The sequence below is a fragment of the Panthera uncia genome, chromosome D4 (genome assembly GCF_023721935.1).
Source record: "Panthera uncia isolate 11264 chromosome D4, Puncia_PCG_1.0, whole genome shotgun sequence".
In the NCBI taxonomy this organism is placed as follows: domain Eukaryota; kingdom Metazoa; phylum Chordata; class Mammalia; order Carnivora; family Felidae; genus Panthera; species Panthera uncia.
In genome coordinates, this window is record NC_064807.1 from 1951171 (window position 1) to 1966197 (window position 15027).

At 53.5% G+C, this 15027-nt stretch overlaps 1 protein-coding gene across 1 annotated transcript; it reads right to left on the reverse strand.

Moving 5' to 3' along the window:
• Positions 1 to 4413: 4413 nt before the first annotated feature.
• LOC125928537 (putative serine protease 47) lies at positions 4414 to 12047 on the reverse strand. Its single transcript, XM_049639292.1, has 5 exons — positions 11826 to 12047; positions 10839 to 11001; positions 9288 to 9565; positions 7708 to 7874; positions 4414 to 5174 (listed from the first exon to the last, which is right to left on the reverse strand). The coding sequence occupies exons 1-5, from the start codon at positions 12019 to 12021 to the stop codon at positions 4860 to 4862; spliced, it is 1119 nt and encodes a 372-aa protein (XP_049495249.1). The 5' UTR covers positions 12022 to 12047; the 3' UTR covers positions 4414 to 4859.
• Between the last annotated feature and the right edge of the window lie 2980 nt (positions 12048 to 15027).

Genomic DNA, 15027 nt, shown 5'->3' on the forward strand with positions numbered 1-15027 from the left:
GTGGAGCCTGTTTCCGATTCTGTGTCTCCCTCTCTCTCTGCCCCTCCCCCGTTCATGCTCTGTCTCTCTCTGTCCCAAAAATAAATTAAAAAAAAAAAAAAAAGACTCTATAAACAGGAGGAGCACAGAGTCTGAAACACCACAGCTCGATACCTGGTGGTGCTCTGGTGAGAAGGGCGAATCCCCAGGAGCAGAGTGAAGTCCGGGGGTCTTCGGGCCAGATGAGGAGAGGTGGTTCCCCTGCCAGGAGGACACCTGGTAGAGGCTGTGTGGCTCCCCCAAAGACAAGGCCCCAGTGGACCCGGGAGAACAACCACATTTGCTGGTGCTGCAACAAGGTCATTAAGGGTGAAGCCTGGTGCCAGATGTGTGTTGTGATTTTCCATAATCCCTGAAACACTGCTGCTACACAATTGTGTAAACTTTTTCTGGGGCGGGCTGGCACCCAGCCACAGTCTCTAGTCATCAGCAACAGCACAGTCCCTCGAACGTTCCTGGGTACAGCTGGCACCTGGCCATTGCTTGGTAAGACCCTCTCACAGAGGGTCAGAACGGGTGAAAGCCGCAGTCCCTCAGAAATGAGGGGTCGGAAAACACAGCTGCATCTGAGATAAAACACAGGAGGGAGGTGCCGCCTCCGCAGGGAATATTTTTCCATGTTTATAAGCTTTCTATAATTTTCAGTGTATAGATTTTTCACCTCTTTGGTTAGATTTATTTCTAGGTATTTTATGGTTTTTGGTGCAATTGTAATGGGATCAATTCCTTGATTTCTTTTTCTGTTGCCTCATTGTTGGTGTTTAGGAATGCAACCAATTTCCGTGCATTGATTTTATATCCTGCAACTTTGTTGAATTCATGGTGTTGCATCCACATGACTCCTGAAACAGAATGCTACGGGCACCAGTGACAGTCACAACAAAGTTTATTGCAATGAGAGGCAAGGCAAACCAATCGATTGGGACCGACACTCTTGACCAGAGTGCAGTCTGGAACAACCGAGGTACAGAGTTTTTATAGCCAACCACATCATCTTATTATCACCTGGGAACAGAACAAAGGAATAGTTCCCAGGTGGAAACAGTTCAAACAGGCCCTTGCCCCAATCCAATCAAGCGCTAATCCATCCCTTGATTGATAGGATAAGGCTGTTATCCCTTAACCTATAGTGTTAAAACAAAGCTGTTATTTCTTAAGGCTACAGGTTAGCCCTACCCTTACAATGGATCAGTTCTAGCGGTTTTTTGGTGGAATCTTCAGGGTTTTCCATATAGAGTATCATGTCATCTGCGAAGAGTGAAAGTTTGACCTCTTCCTGGCTGATTTGGATGTTTTTTATTTCTTTGTGTTGTCTGATTGCAGAGGCTAAGACTTCCAATACTATGTTGAATAACAGTGGCAAGAGTGGACATCCCTGTCTTGTTCCTGACCTTAGGGGGAAAGCTCTCAGTTTTTCCCCATTGAGAATGATATTAGTGTTGGGTCATTCATACATAGCTTTTATAATCTCGAGGTATGATCCTTCTATCCCTACTTTCTTAAGCATTTTTACCAAGAAAGGATGCTGTATTTGTCAAATGCTTTCACTGTGGCTATTGAGAGGATCATATGGTTCTTGTCCTTTCTTTTATTGATGTGATGAGTCACACTGATTTTGCAGATATTGAACCAGCCCTGCATCCCAGATATAAATCTTGCTTGGTTGTTGTGAATAATTTTTTAATGTATTGTTGGATCTGGTTGGCTAATATCTTGTTGAGGATTTTTGCACCCATGTTCTTCAGGGAAGAACCTTTGACCTTGGCCATAGCAACTTCTTACTCAACTCATCTCCAGAGGCAAGGGAAACAAAAGCAAAAATGAACTATTGTGATCGCGTCAAAATAAAAAGCTTCTACACAGCACAGCTGACTGTCCAAGCTGGCCACACTCAGGCAAGCCAGGATGCTGAGGTTTGCCCTGTGACCTCAATTCTCCGCTGGGTCTAAGAAAAGCTGTTGATTTTTAATTTGTTCAATTTTTTTCGTATTTTGTGGATGGGAGTAATGGCTTCCAAGCTCCTTGTACTCCAGACTGGAAACAGAAAGCCTCTAATTGATTCTTGTTAGTTTGTTTTCAGTTCTGTAGCTTGTCTGGGGTTGACTTGGCAATGACAGCTGGCAGCCCGTGCCAGTGCCCCATCTAGCAGGGCAAGGAGTCTCTGATGGCAGACCTTCCTAGTCCCGCTCTCCACTGACAGCCCCAGTTCCCCTCCAGGCCCTGCTCCCAGACTCACCGGCCCCTTGGCTTGGCCCCTTTCCTCCACCTCTCCCTTAGTCTGCCTACTCAGGAGTGGGTATCTGGAACTCACTCTCGGGACAAGTGGAGTAAGCCTTTCCCTGATGTCTGAGGGGAGGGCAGGCAGGGTAACGGTCATCTACTTGCAGCCTGTTGGAGCCAGAATAACAAGGGGCTCCAGCTCTTGGGGAGAGAGATGTAGGTTCGAGCCCTTGTTCCACTGCTTACGGCCTGTGCCATCTCTACATCTGCTGCAGAACCCTACAGGGCTTCATTTCATCTTTAGAAGGAAGCTAAAGCAGGCTAGCACTGAGCACTGAACTGGCTGCAAGTGATGGGGAAACTGGTTGGGTTGCAGCTGAAAGCTGGTTGTTCTGTCATGTGGGTGAGGTATGTGTGGGATGCCTCCATCAGAGGTCTGAGAACCTCGGGAGGGGCAGGGAATCCCCTAGCTGCAGCAGCAGGCAGGCTCCAGAGCACAGCCAGCCGTGGCTGCCATGCTTGCAGGATAGTTTAGGACCAGAAGAGCAGCTGACGCTCCAGCTCAGCTGCCTGAGCTGCCCTGAGCTTGTGAGAGTGTGCGTCAACCGCATGCCATCTCAGTAACTCACTGGCATCCAGGGGCCTGAGCAGCCCTGCCCGGGGCCCCATAAGTGAATCTACCACCGAGGGAAGGCATCCTCTTTCCCCTTCCATAGACAGCTGAGCTGCTGGCGGGCACATGGCCAGGCATAGGGCACTGCACTAGTGGGGCTCCAGCCAGAGGGATGGCCTGGGCAGGGATGTGAGCCCTGGGAAGACACTTTAAAGTTTATTATTTACTTAGAGGGGGAGAGAGAGAGAAGGAGAGAGAATCCCAAGCAGGCTTCATGCTGTCAGTGCAGAGCCCGATGCGGGGCTTGATCCCATGAACAATGAGATCATGACCTGAGCCGAAATCAAGATTCAGATGCTCATCCGACTGAGCCTCCCAGGTGCCCCAGAAGACACTTTCCTGAAGCCCCCAAAGATCATCCTGGAAGGGGCCTCCTGCATCAGTGAGAACCCAGGGTTAATAGGCACGTGAGTCCACTTGTGCCCACCTGCCAACAAGGATCCAGGATATTTAAGCATTGCTAGAATTGGAAAGAATTTGCACTGAACCCTCCAAATGCCACTTGGTCTGTACTGGACATGCACCAGATAGGAGCTTTCCCACCTTATTGTGGGTCTGGGGGCTGGAGTGGGTGCATTGTGCGGCTGGGGCTGCGCTGGCTGCACAAGGGCCTTTGTCAGGCACACTGCCAGGAAGGATGCCCTGGAACATTGCTTCAAGGCATATTGCCAGGCCACTATGTCCTGGGTCAGCTAAGCATAAAAGGTGACACCAGGATCCAGCTGCTGAAGGTGTGTGGACACCTCAGGCAGACTGGCTTGTGGGAAGCAGGGAGCAGTTTCACTGGACTTGGGCCCCTTCAGACTGGGGAGAGTGGGGCTGTGAGGACAGGTGAGGAAGGTGCTGGCAGTCAGCTCTAGGAACAGAGGTCTGAGGACTGCCGGCCTGAACTTTGACTCTCAGCCTGGCATCCGGCCTCCTCTGCTTCTGACTCACTCTCATAGACCCTCCATGTCTGAGAGCCCTCTATACTGGTGGCCACAGTATGGCCTGGGTCATGCACCCCAGTCCAACTCAGTGCAGAGTCATCCTGCACTCTGGGAACTTTTGTCCACCTCCATGGGGAGTCTGTCCTCCCTCCTCCAAACCTCTTGAATGGTGTTTCTCTACTTTGGGGAAACTCTTGTTCCCTTGCAGTGTAGACATCTAGTGAAATGTCTTACTTCAAATTTGGGTTGAATTGTGTTCCCCCAAATTTATATATTGGAGACCTAACTCCCAGTGCCTCAGAATCTGGCTGCATTTGGAGATAAGATCTTTACAGAGGTGATTAACATGAGGCCACTAGGTTGGCCCTAATCCCAAATGACCAGTGTCCCTGTGAAGAAGAGGAGATCAGGACACAGACACACACAGAGGGATGACCCCATGAGAACACTGGGGGAAGACAGCATCTACATGGCAGGAGAGAGGCCTCAGGGGAAACCAACCCTGCCCACACCTGGATCTTGGACTTGCAGCCTCCAGGACTGGGAGATGATAAATTCCTGCTGTTGAAGCTGCGTGGGCTCTGATGTTTGTTATGCAGCCTGTGCTGACTGACACACTTCCTCTGAAGGCCTGCATGGTCCCTGAGGCAGGAGCAGGGTCTGAGTGGAGACGGTCTGCTCTCTTCCCAGCTGGCAGCCCTGGCTCCCTCCTGGGATAGTCTCCCTGATAAGTCCCTTTTCCTTGCACAGGGAGCCAGCTGACTTACCTCAAGGGAAGGAGGGGCAATGGGGTCCCAAGACAGGAGTGAGATGAGTCTTTTATTTGTTTTTGTTTTGTTTTGTTTCAGGCTTGGCTTGGGGGATGGCAGCTGATGGACAGGAGAGTCCAGGAGAAGGAACCACTGAGAGCCAGTGGGGCTGGGGAAGGGGAGGCGTGGAAGGTTCCAGCGAGCAGACTGGGGCCTGAGGCAGAGAGCAGGACAGAGGGGCTCGGAGGGTCACCACAGGGCCTGCTGCGGGCCCCTGAGCATGAACAGCAGCAGGAACCAGGTCTGGGGAGACATGAGGGTTGTGCTGTGCCTGGACGAGCCAGCAGTCTGCCAAGGCTGATCTGGAAACTGCGTCTGAGGAGCAGACGTGGGATCAGGGGGAGGTGTGAGCCTCTGGATCTTGTCGATCCAGTCGGTGAAGCAGTCAACCCTGGTGAAGACGCTGGGGTAGACAGGGTGCCGGCAGTCCAAGCCCCAACTGGCCAGCCCCACCAGAACCCACGCACTGAGGAGGTTGCAGACGAGGGGCCCCCCGGAATCGCCCTAGGAAAGACAGGGGAGTTAGTGCAGGTGACCGAGCAGGGTCTAAGAACACTAGGTGGCAGGGGGTGCCCATGGGTCTATGAAAGTCCAGACCAGCATCGAGCTATGGACACATCAAGGTGACACGGGCGGGCCTTGGAAATGCACTTCAGGGTGCTCCCAACTGACCCTGAGGACAATCACAGATCTAAATCCGTCATCACGTGGACTCTGCCCTCTGCCCCTGCACCCCAGGAAGGGCTGGTGGCCCAGAGGAACAAACAGAGCCCAGATCAGGGGAGGCAGACCCAGCAGGAGAACGAAGGCCAACACTTGTTACCACAGACCAGACACCGCACTGAATTCCCTACAGAAGCCTTATGAAGGGGAGGCTGGTAGCACCCCCCACTTCATGAGTGAGGAAATTGGCTGTGGTCACAGCACCGGTAAGTGACAGACAGAGACCAGAGCAGGTCCACCTGCCCCACAATCTGAGTCCTGAGCCATTCTGCAGTGTCCCCCGCTCCCTAGAGCTGTTTCCTGTGCCCACACTGGTCCAGATGGAATGTCATGGACAGGCTATGGTGGCTGGAAGGCTACCAGGTGTCCAGCTCCGTGATGTCCTCAGCCTGGGGGTCCCCAGAGGGGGAGTGGGGTCAAGGGCACCATGGATGTCCAGCAGGCAGGCCGACAAAGGGCATCGGCTCTAAACTCCACAGGAGAAGGCAGGTGGGGGGCAAGGCTGGAAGGGAGATCTTTGGTGACAACCGTGTGGGGACTCAGGGGCTGAGCCCTGTGAGGAGGTTGGGTCAGAAAGTCCATACCATCATCTGTGGCCTGGGAACCAAGAAACCAGGCCTACGTCCTACCAGGAGGTGGATGGCTGAGCTTCCTGCTGTGACTCAGCAGCTCCCCGGACAGTAATGAGAGCAACTGTCAGTGAGGCCTCCCCACGGCAGGCCCACCTCAGGCCTCCTGCCCATGTTTCCTCGGGCTGCCACCACACATGACCACAGCGGACACTTACCCTCAAAGTTCTGGAGTCAGAGTCTGAGAACAGGTGTCTCTGTGCCTTTCCCTACATCTTTTAGCAACTCCAGGACTTGGGATTTAGGGTCTCTCCAAATCCAGAATGGTCTCATCTTGAGACTCTAATCACATCTGCAAAGACCCTACACAGTTCCCAGTAAGGTTACATTCTAAGGTTCCAAATGGACATGAATTTGGGGGACAGCACTCAGACCACTATAGCATCCTTTCAACAACCCCGTGGAGGAGGCCTCAGAATCCCATGCAGGCTCAAAGGTGCCACCCGAGGTCCCAGGGCAGGGACACATGGCAGAGCCGTGTCTCTGACTCCAGACCCCCCCTCCCCCCACTCCTCGGTGCCTTCCATGCAGGAGGCAGGTGCACAGACATCAGCTCTTAAGGCTGGGGCCTGACAGTGTGCTTGGAGGCTGGGTGGGCTTGGAGTCAGGATGCTGGCAGAGCAGGCGTGGGCTGCCTTATGTAGGGCTGGTCACATTCCCTCTCTGGGCCTGCTTGCCCACCTGCAGGATGGGGCATCGCAGAGAGTGGAAAGAAATCTTCACAATCCACTGGGTTGTGCCCCATGGCAGACACACACCCAGAATATACAAAATTATAAGGAGCTCCTGAAATAAAAAGACAGACAGCCCAACAGAAAAGTGACGGGGGTAAAACCAGAAGGGAAACTTTACTGAAGAAGATATCTGGTGACAACAAATACGGGACAATTTATTTAACTTAATCCGTCATCTGGAAAACACAAATTAAATCACAGTAAGATACCACGATGCACACACACCAAAAGGAGCAAAGACAGAGAGCGCTAAGTATTGGCAAGAATATAAACTCATCCGCTGCTCAAAGTGGTGGGGCAGGGGCACCACATCCCCTAACATCTGCCAAAGCTGGGTGTCCACACAATCCAACGATTCTACTCGTGGGCTGCTGTGAATAGAAAGAGGATATAAAGCGGATGAGACACTTGGAAGTGAATGGAATGGAAAACTCGAAAGCTCCCAAAATACTCCTTGACAGTGGACCCAACAACAGGACTGAATGCGCACGACGGCACGCGCCCTAAGCGCAGACAGGGCAGAGGAAACGCACACACGGAGCACCGAGACGCCAGCTGCCAGCTGCAAATGAGCCCCACGGAGGGAGGGTTCAGAAGCCATCGTAAGGTGTTAGAGGTGGCGGCTGGGGCCCCCTCTGGTGTTAGAGTGGGCTGGGCGGTGGGGAGTCGGTCACACGTGTCAGGATAGGAAGATTCACCTGCTGCTCTTGGCAATCATATATGCGTCTGTGTGCGTGTTACACTGGAGGGAAAAGCTTGAAATGTGCTAACAACAGATGCTGTTTGGAGGTCCTGCCAGCAGATGCCCTCATGTGGCTTAGGAAGGGGTGAGCCAGGGGACACTGCTGGGGACGAGGAGACAGGAAGGCCCACAGGTCTCCACAGAGCAGAAGCAACACAGGCCCACTGGGGAAACTGAGGCAAACAGGCAAGGGAAGAACAGAAACTCACGTGGCAGGTGGCCTTTCCTGTCGAGAAATCACCAGCACACAGCATCTCCTCCTGCACTGAGTAGGTCTTGCTGTTGCTAAGTTTTCGTCTGTATAAGATGTTACAGAACTTGTTCTCTATGAGGCTCACCTTACCCTCCTGGAGATGGAAGGGCGAGTGCAGATGTTCTGTGTGAATAGGAAGGGGACCTGTGGCGTCGCTGTGGGGAAGCCCCGGCCACCACGAAACACGCGGGTTGCTCAACACAGATGGGCCTCGAACACGGCTGCGGTCTTCCATCCGTCCCTAACAGGCTCCTCTCCTACTTCCTGAACAGTTCACACACTCATCCATTCCCTCTACCTCACTCACTCCGCAAAGAAAGAAGGCAAATCCCACCAGCACAGCCATTCTCAGGGCCTTGGCCACCACTGACCCACCCACCTACGCTGTCACACACCATGTCCGCCCGTCTGTCACTGCCCTTCCTCCCATCCTTCCATCCACTGATTCCCCCCATCCGCCTACCCACCCCGCCTCTCATGCTTGTCTCCATCCCTCCGTCAATACCCACCAGCCACCAGCCACTCCTCTCCCAGCCACGCCGCCCCACACAGCCACCAGCACTCACCCCTCCATTCGTCTGTCCTCATGCTGGGCATACTGTAGACGCCACTGACACAGGGGGCATTGTTGTTGGGGACACAGGGCGAGTGAGGAACGTGGACGGGATTGTTTGAGAAGTGATAAGCGGTGTGAAGGAAACAAAACAGGAGGAGGAACCCCTCTCAGCTCACGTGGGCAAGCGGAACTCCGCAGAGGAGGGGCCGAGTCATCGATGTAAAGACAGGGTGGCCCCCTGCACGCAAACACCAGTGGGCAGAGAGGCAGGTGGAGAAGCCAGCCCTGGGGTGAGGACGGCAGGAAGGAGGCTGGTGGCTGACTTGGGGTGTGCAGGGGATGTAGGGAGGGCTGGGGCCAAGGTCTGGAGCGTCTGACCGCCAAGGCAGGGACTCTGGACTTGTTCTAACAGTCCAAACAGCTGTGAGAGCACGCAGGGAGCTGAGCAGAGAAGTGGCACAATTCACGATTTAAAGTGAGCAGACAGCTGTGTGGGCACCAAACAGGACACATAGGGTGGGAGCTGGGAGCCGAGTCTGGAGGCACAGGCAAGACGCGATGGTCTGTCAGACCAGGGAGGCAATAGCGGAGCACGTGCCAGGTGCCTGGGGTGGGGGTGGGGGGGATGTTAAAACAAGTGAGACATGGTCCTCGCCCTCAAGGAAGAACCAGCCTCTGTGCCTGCGTGTGTGTGCACGTGCGTGAGAGACAGAGAGAGACACAGAGACAGAGAGAGAGTGCTGGGGGCCAGGTTGCCCTATGGTTGGGACAGTCCCTCAGACTTAAGGAACTCTAAAGCTTTAGAATCCCACACTTTTCAGAACTAGAACGAAAACGGTCCAGTCCTCTAGAAATGAGGCACAGAGGCGCAAGGTCCCGTGCCCGCTTGCCAGGGGGGGGCCCCTAGGGCTGAACCTGGACTCCCGTCTTCCCTCCCTCTCTCACCCCCGCCCCTCCCCGCCTCTCCCACACGCCCTCACGGTCCTCGCTGAGCATCCCCCAGCCGGTTATCCAGCAGGACAAGTTGCTGGACAGCTGCATGCCGGGGCTCGGGAGGCAGGCGGGGGCGATGTAGGAGGTGAAGTTCACAGGCACGTTCAGCTGCAGCATGGTTATGTCACTCCCGAAGGGGTGAAGCTTCTCAAAGTCTGGGTGCACGATGATCCGGCTCACAGACATCTCCCGGGTGTGCTGGCCGTGGTGGTATAGCCGTGTGCTTCCCAACAGAACCTGGTAGTCTGCTGGGGCTTGGGATTTGCTGGCAGGGAACAGCTCATCGTCACTGTCTCCGAGCCCGGGGTCAGCTCCCTCTCCCTGCCCCTCATCTACCTGCCCCTGCCTGCACGAGACTCCTCTTCCCAACCATCTTGGGGCTGTCTGATCTGCTGTCCCCGACCTGAGACGTGTGGCTTCCCTGTCACATCTTGAATTGGAAGCGTGGGGACTCCTTGTGCTCAGGGCTCCTTGGTGGGGCCTCGCATCAAGGCCTTCCACCTTATACAGAGGAACCCTGGCTCAAGCCTAGCTCTGGCCTGACCCTTCCCAAAGCTCCCCACGGCCCAACTTTGGCCCCACATCTTTCCTGCCCCTTCTTCCTGTAAACACCTTCCTGCCTGAGGGCTGTGTGCACACCTGTTCATAACTATCCACAAAAGATGTGTTAAATGAGTGGATGAGTGCAGGAAAAGGAGCCTTGTCCCCGGAACATGAGTGATGAAACATCCGGCCCTGCCAGCCCTGCCAGACTTTCTGGTGGAAAGTCCTACCCCCGCTCGGTGCCCAAACCCTTCCCTTCTGGCTCCACCCATGCCAGCTGGCACCTCTCCTGACCTCCCTTCTTGTCCATGGGGCCCTCCCGTCTCACCCACGCTGGACTGACACCCCCCGCCATGGCACAGAGGGGCTATGGAACAGGGTAGGTGCTGACAGGGCTCTGGGCCCTTAAAGCCAGTCAGTGCCCGAACTCTAGCTCCCTGGCCTGGGCTGTGATGCCCAGCTGCACCCTTGAGACCCCTTCTCATCTATTCAGAAGCTGAGTGCCGAGCCAGGCACCCTCCAAGGTCGAGGAGCCCACCTCCCACCCAGGCAGCCTGGCATATGGGTGCCGGCAGCCACGCCTCCTCCTGGGCACACAGTTCTGCAAAAATGATAAGAAAAATCAGCCAGCTGCTGGCTGTGTGTGTAGTCCCAGGTCCCTGCCTAGTCTGTCACCGAGGAGTGTGGGGACACGGAGGACAAGCCCTGATCTGAGGAGGCAGAGCGCCTGCCCACACCGCGTGGCAGCCAGGACAGACACTGCCAATCTGTGCTGGGGGACAGGCACAGGGGCTGAGGACAGAGGGGGTGAGTGGGGAGCACATGCAGGTGGAGGGGACACCGGTCAAAGGCAGGAATGACGCGTGTCTGGAGGCTACACGCTGCTCCAGAGCAAAGCCCAGCGCATTGGACGCCCATCACCCCTTTCCTCCTCTTCCCCTTGCATCCCGCTGCCCCACTGGCCCCTCCGCTGGCACCCAGGAGGGGGGACTCACTTGAGAAAGCAGTGGGCAGTAGACACCAGCCAGAGGGAGTCGATGAGGACAGCTCCGCAGATGTGTGTGTGCTGGTACAGCAGGCTGGCCTGCCAAGGCCACTGGCCGGCCAGCACATCCTGGCCACCATAGATCTTCCCCGTCACCTTGGGCCTCCCGCACACTGTGGAGACACACCCCTGCCCTGTCTACGACAGAGACACCGGTGACCCCAAGTGACGCTACCACAGAGGCCTTCCTCCGCTTCACAGATGCAAAAACCAAGGCCAAGGGTCAAGGGGCCTGGCCAAAATGCCAGGGCCGCCCGGAACCCTGCCTTCATCAGCTGCTGTCGAGGACAGTAGAGCCGAGCACAGGCCGGCAAGCCCTGTGGTCAGGATGAGGGCCCAGGGGTCTGGTGAGGCCAGGCAAGGAGGACCAAGAGAAGCCACAGCAGCATCCCCAGGGAGACAGATGTCCCTGAATGCACCTGCGGGGGGCTGGGCCAGTGTTCCCTTCAACTGGCAGCCTCCGCCTCCTCGCCCACTCTGCAAATGGAACAACTGAAGGTCTCAGGGGTTCCTAACCCGACCTGCTGGCCGTGATGCTTCCAGGGGGCTTCCTGTGTGCCCTCCACCTCACCCCGCCTCTCAGGGAGGGAGGTTCACGGCAGGAAGGAGTCTGTGGTGCTGGGTGACCCCGGGAGGGCCACTCCCCTGACTCAGGACGCTGTTTCTTAAGGAAGAGGGAGCAGTCTAGTGACGAACGCCCCGGTTCTGGGGTTCACACCGGGGGAGGGGCAGGGGTGTGCCCAGGAGGGCCCCCTCACTCAGCAGTCCTCCCCCTCCCAGCCCCCATCCCAGGGTCAGGCCCTGCCACCCGCCCGCCTCCAGGTGGGTCCACAGTGGGCCCTGCGAGGGGGCGGAGAGAAGAAAAGGCCGTGGCCGCGCCCCAGCCCCTCCCGGGGCTGGAGCCCCCCCTCCGCCCACACGCCTCAGTCCAACGCACCTGCTTCTAGTGCCAACCGCTGCGCGCCACCCGCCTGCCGCCCGGGCTCCTCAGTCGCTGCCTCCACTGGAGCTGGAGCAGGGACGCGGGAGACCACTGGCCAGGATCCTCGTATGCCCGTGGCTAGCAGCAGCAGCAGCCGGAGCAGGGCCGCCAGCCAGCCTCGCCCACGGGGGGTCGGCCCCTCCTCTCCCATGACCCGGGACGCTGACCCCAGCCTGACCCGACCTGACCCCCACCCCTGACCCCAGGCCAGCCAATCCCTGGCCGCTCCTATCCCAGGCCCTGCCCTGCCCCCGTCCGACCCCCCCCCCCCCCCCCCACCTCCTAATCCTGGGCCCTAATCCTGCCCAGACCCTACCCCACTGAGCCCTGACTCAGGCCTGGACTCCTCCCCACATCTGGTCCTGACCCCACCCCTCTTGGCCTCCTGCCCAGCTGGTCCCAGGAGGGCGGGACCTCAGTGCAATCAAGGGCTCCTATGAATTCAAGAGAAAAGACAGTAGACACCACATAGAAAATAGCAACTGTATGAGAAAGCAATTCATGGGAGAGGGAATTTAAAGTATCTGTAAGCAAGAAAACATGCTTCATTTAACTGGTTAACTAGAAAAGGGAGTTGAAACATTACAGTGTGTCATTTTCAATCATCAAATTGCAAACATTTTCTGGGATGGATAAAGACCCATACACCTTGGTTAATCAGTGATTTCTCCACGGTGTGAGGAAAACATCCAAATTTCAGACACGCTTATTATTGTCTACTCCAGGATGGAGTGTCCTGCATTTGTTGGTATTGGGAGTAAGATCCTATCGGCTCACACTTACTTTCTGTGTGCACAGGGAAATTATTTTATTCACCACTGAGTCTAGGGGCAAGAGAGGAGGGGGATTAGAGCTGCACACCGTAGACCCTGAAATTCAGTTTAATAGCTACTATTGTTATTTAATGAAAACAGAAGCCAAGGGGCACCCAGCTTTACTTACTGGCTAAGAAATTATACTTGAATAAATTTTAAAAAGTCACCTTTTGGGTTCTTACCCAAACTACACCACAGTTTACCTAAGCTGGTGTTAGGAAGAATGTGTATTTCATATAGAGACTAGAAGAATAATTCATGAATTTTATAAAAGGGAATATAGGATTGATGGAGAAGGTGAGGTGATGATGAAGACCATATTAAATGAGTTAAGATCGGAGTGTCTGTGGAATATACAGTTGGATTCGTTCAATAGGCATTTGGAAGTACCAATTTAGGATTTGGGGAAGTGCCTTGGGGTTGGAGATAGAGAGTACTGTGAGGTTTGAGGTGATAGTTGAGTCTACGGGAGAGGATAAAATCATTGAAAAAAACACATAGAACAAAATCAGAGACCAAAACACAGAAAAGAGCCAAAAAAGAAAAAGGAGCCAGTATGAGACTGAGGACTGCATAGGGTGAATTAAAAAAAATTTTTTTTAATGTTTATTAATTTTTGAGTGAGAGAGAGAGAGAGAACAGGGGAGGAGCAGAGAGAGAGGGAGACATAATCAGAAGCAGGTTCCAGGCTCTGAGCTGTCAGCACAGAGCCCGACGCGGGGCTCGAACTCACAAGCCACAAGATCATGACCTGAGCTGAAGTTGGACGCTTAACCGACTGAGCCACCCAGGCGCCCTGCATAGGGTGAATTTAAACCATAGAAACACTAAATTACACAACTACAAGATTTCTTAATCACTTTTTAAACAGCTTTATGGGGACATAGTTTATATACCATAAATTTCATACATTACAAGGGACAATTGAATGATTTTCAGTCAACTTTGAGAATTGTGAAGCAATTACCAGATTTGCAGCTAATGTTCTCTCATTGCTGGCTCTAGATAGCCACCCGTGGGCTTTTTGTCCCTCTAAATTTATGTTTTCTGGACATATCATATAAATGGAATCACATACTATGTTGTCTTTCAATCTGGCTTTTTCGCTTAGTGTGACAGCACTCCCACCGGCCTTTGCAGGGAGCTGGCCTCGAGCTCAGGTGCTCCTGTTGACTGACCTGAGTCCTTGGTCTGCAGTAGAACTAACCTACTTGTCTTGGGTTTGCAGACCACTGGCCTTGAGGATGAAGGACGATAAGGCCTGACCACACTCGAAAACACCTGCCAAGGATGCCAGCAGGTCCATCCAAGGTCACGGCGACACAGAAGTCACTGCCTGGGCACCCCTTCTCCTGCATGCAGACCCCTTCCCATTCCCCACACCTTCCCCTCGAAAACCCTCCCACTTCACCTGGACAGGGAAGATGGCCTTCAAGACATTAGTCCATCCTCTTCCCAGGTTGCCAGCTTCCTGAGTAAAGAAACCTCTCTTTTCCCACCATCACTCCTCTCTCAAGTGTTGATTTTTGAGCAGAGAGCAGCAGAGCCTGAGGTCAGAACCGGTTCTGTCCAGTAACATTAGCACATTGGTTTTGGAGTTCATCCATGCTGTGGTACATATTGGTATTCTGTTCCTTCTCCTTCCGTGGAATGGTTGTACCACATTTTGATTATCCATTTACCAGTTGATGGACATTTGGATCGTCTGCAGTTTGGGGCAGTTACAAATAACACTGCTATGAATATTCATGTTCTGGTCTTCGTGTGGACATCTGTTTTCATTTTTGGGGGGGTGGATTCCTAGGACAAGAATGAAAGTGCTGGGTCATACCTAAGTTTAGCTTTCAGATTTTTTAAGCTGACAAACTGCTTCCCAAAGAGTCTGTACCATTTTACATTCTTGCCATGGTGGAGGAAGCTTACACTTTATTCTACATGCTTGCCAACACGTGTCTTTTTTTTATTATAGTCATCCTAATGGTGTGAAGTCCTGACTTGCTGTGGCTTCAATCCACTTTTCCCTAATGACTAATGATGTTGAATGTGTTTTCATGTGCTCCATTGCCACTCTTGTATTTTCTTTAGTAAAAATGTCCATTCAAATCTTTTTCCTGTTTCAAAAAATATTTGTCTTTTTACCAAGTTGTACCTATGTTCTTTACCAGATGTGTAATGTGTAAATATTTTCTCCAAGTCTCCGGCTTGTCTTTCATTCTTTCAACAGTGGCTTTTGAAGAGAAAAATATTTTAATCTTGATGACTTCTAAGAAGTTCAGGTTTTTTTGTATGGATCATGCTTTCGGTGTCATACTTAAGAGATCATGAAAGTTTTCTACTGTTTT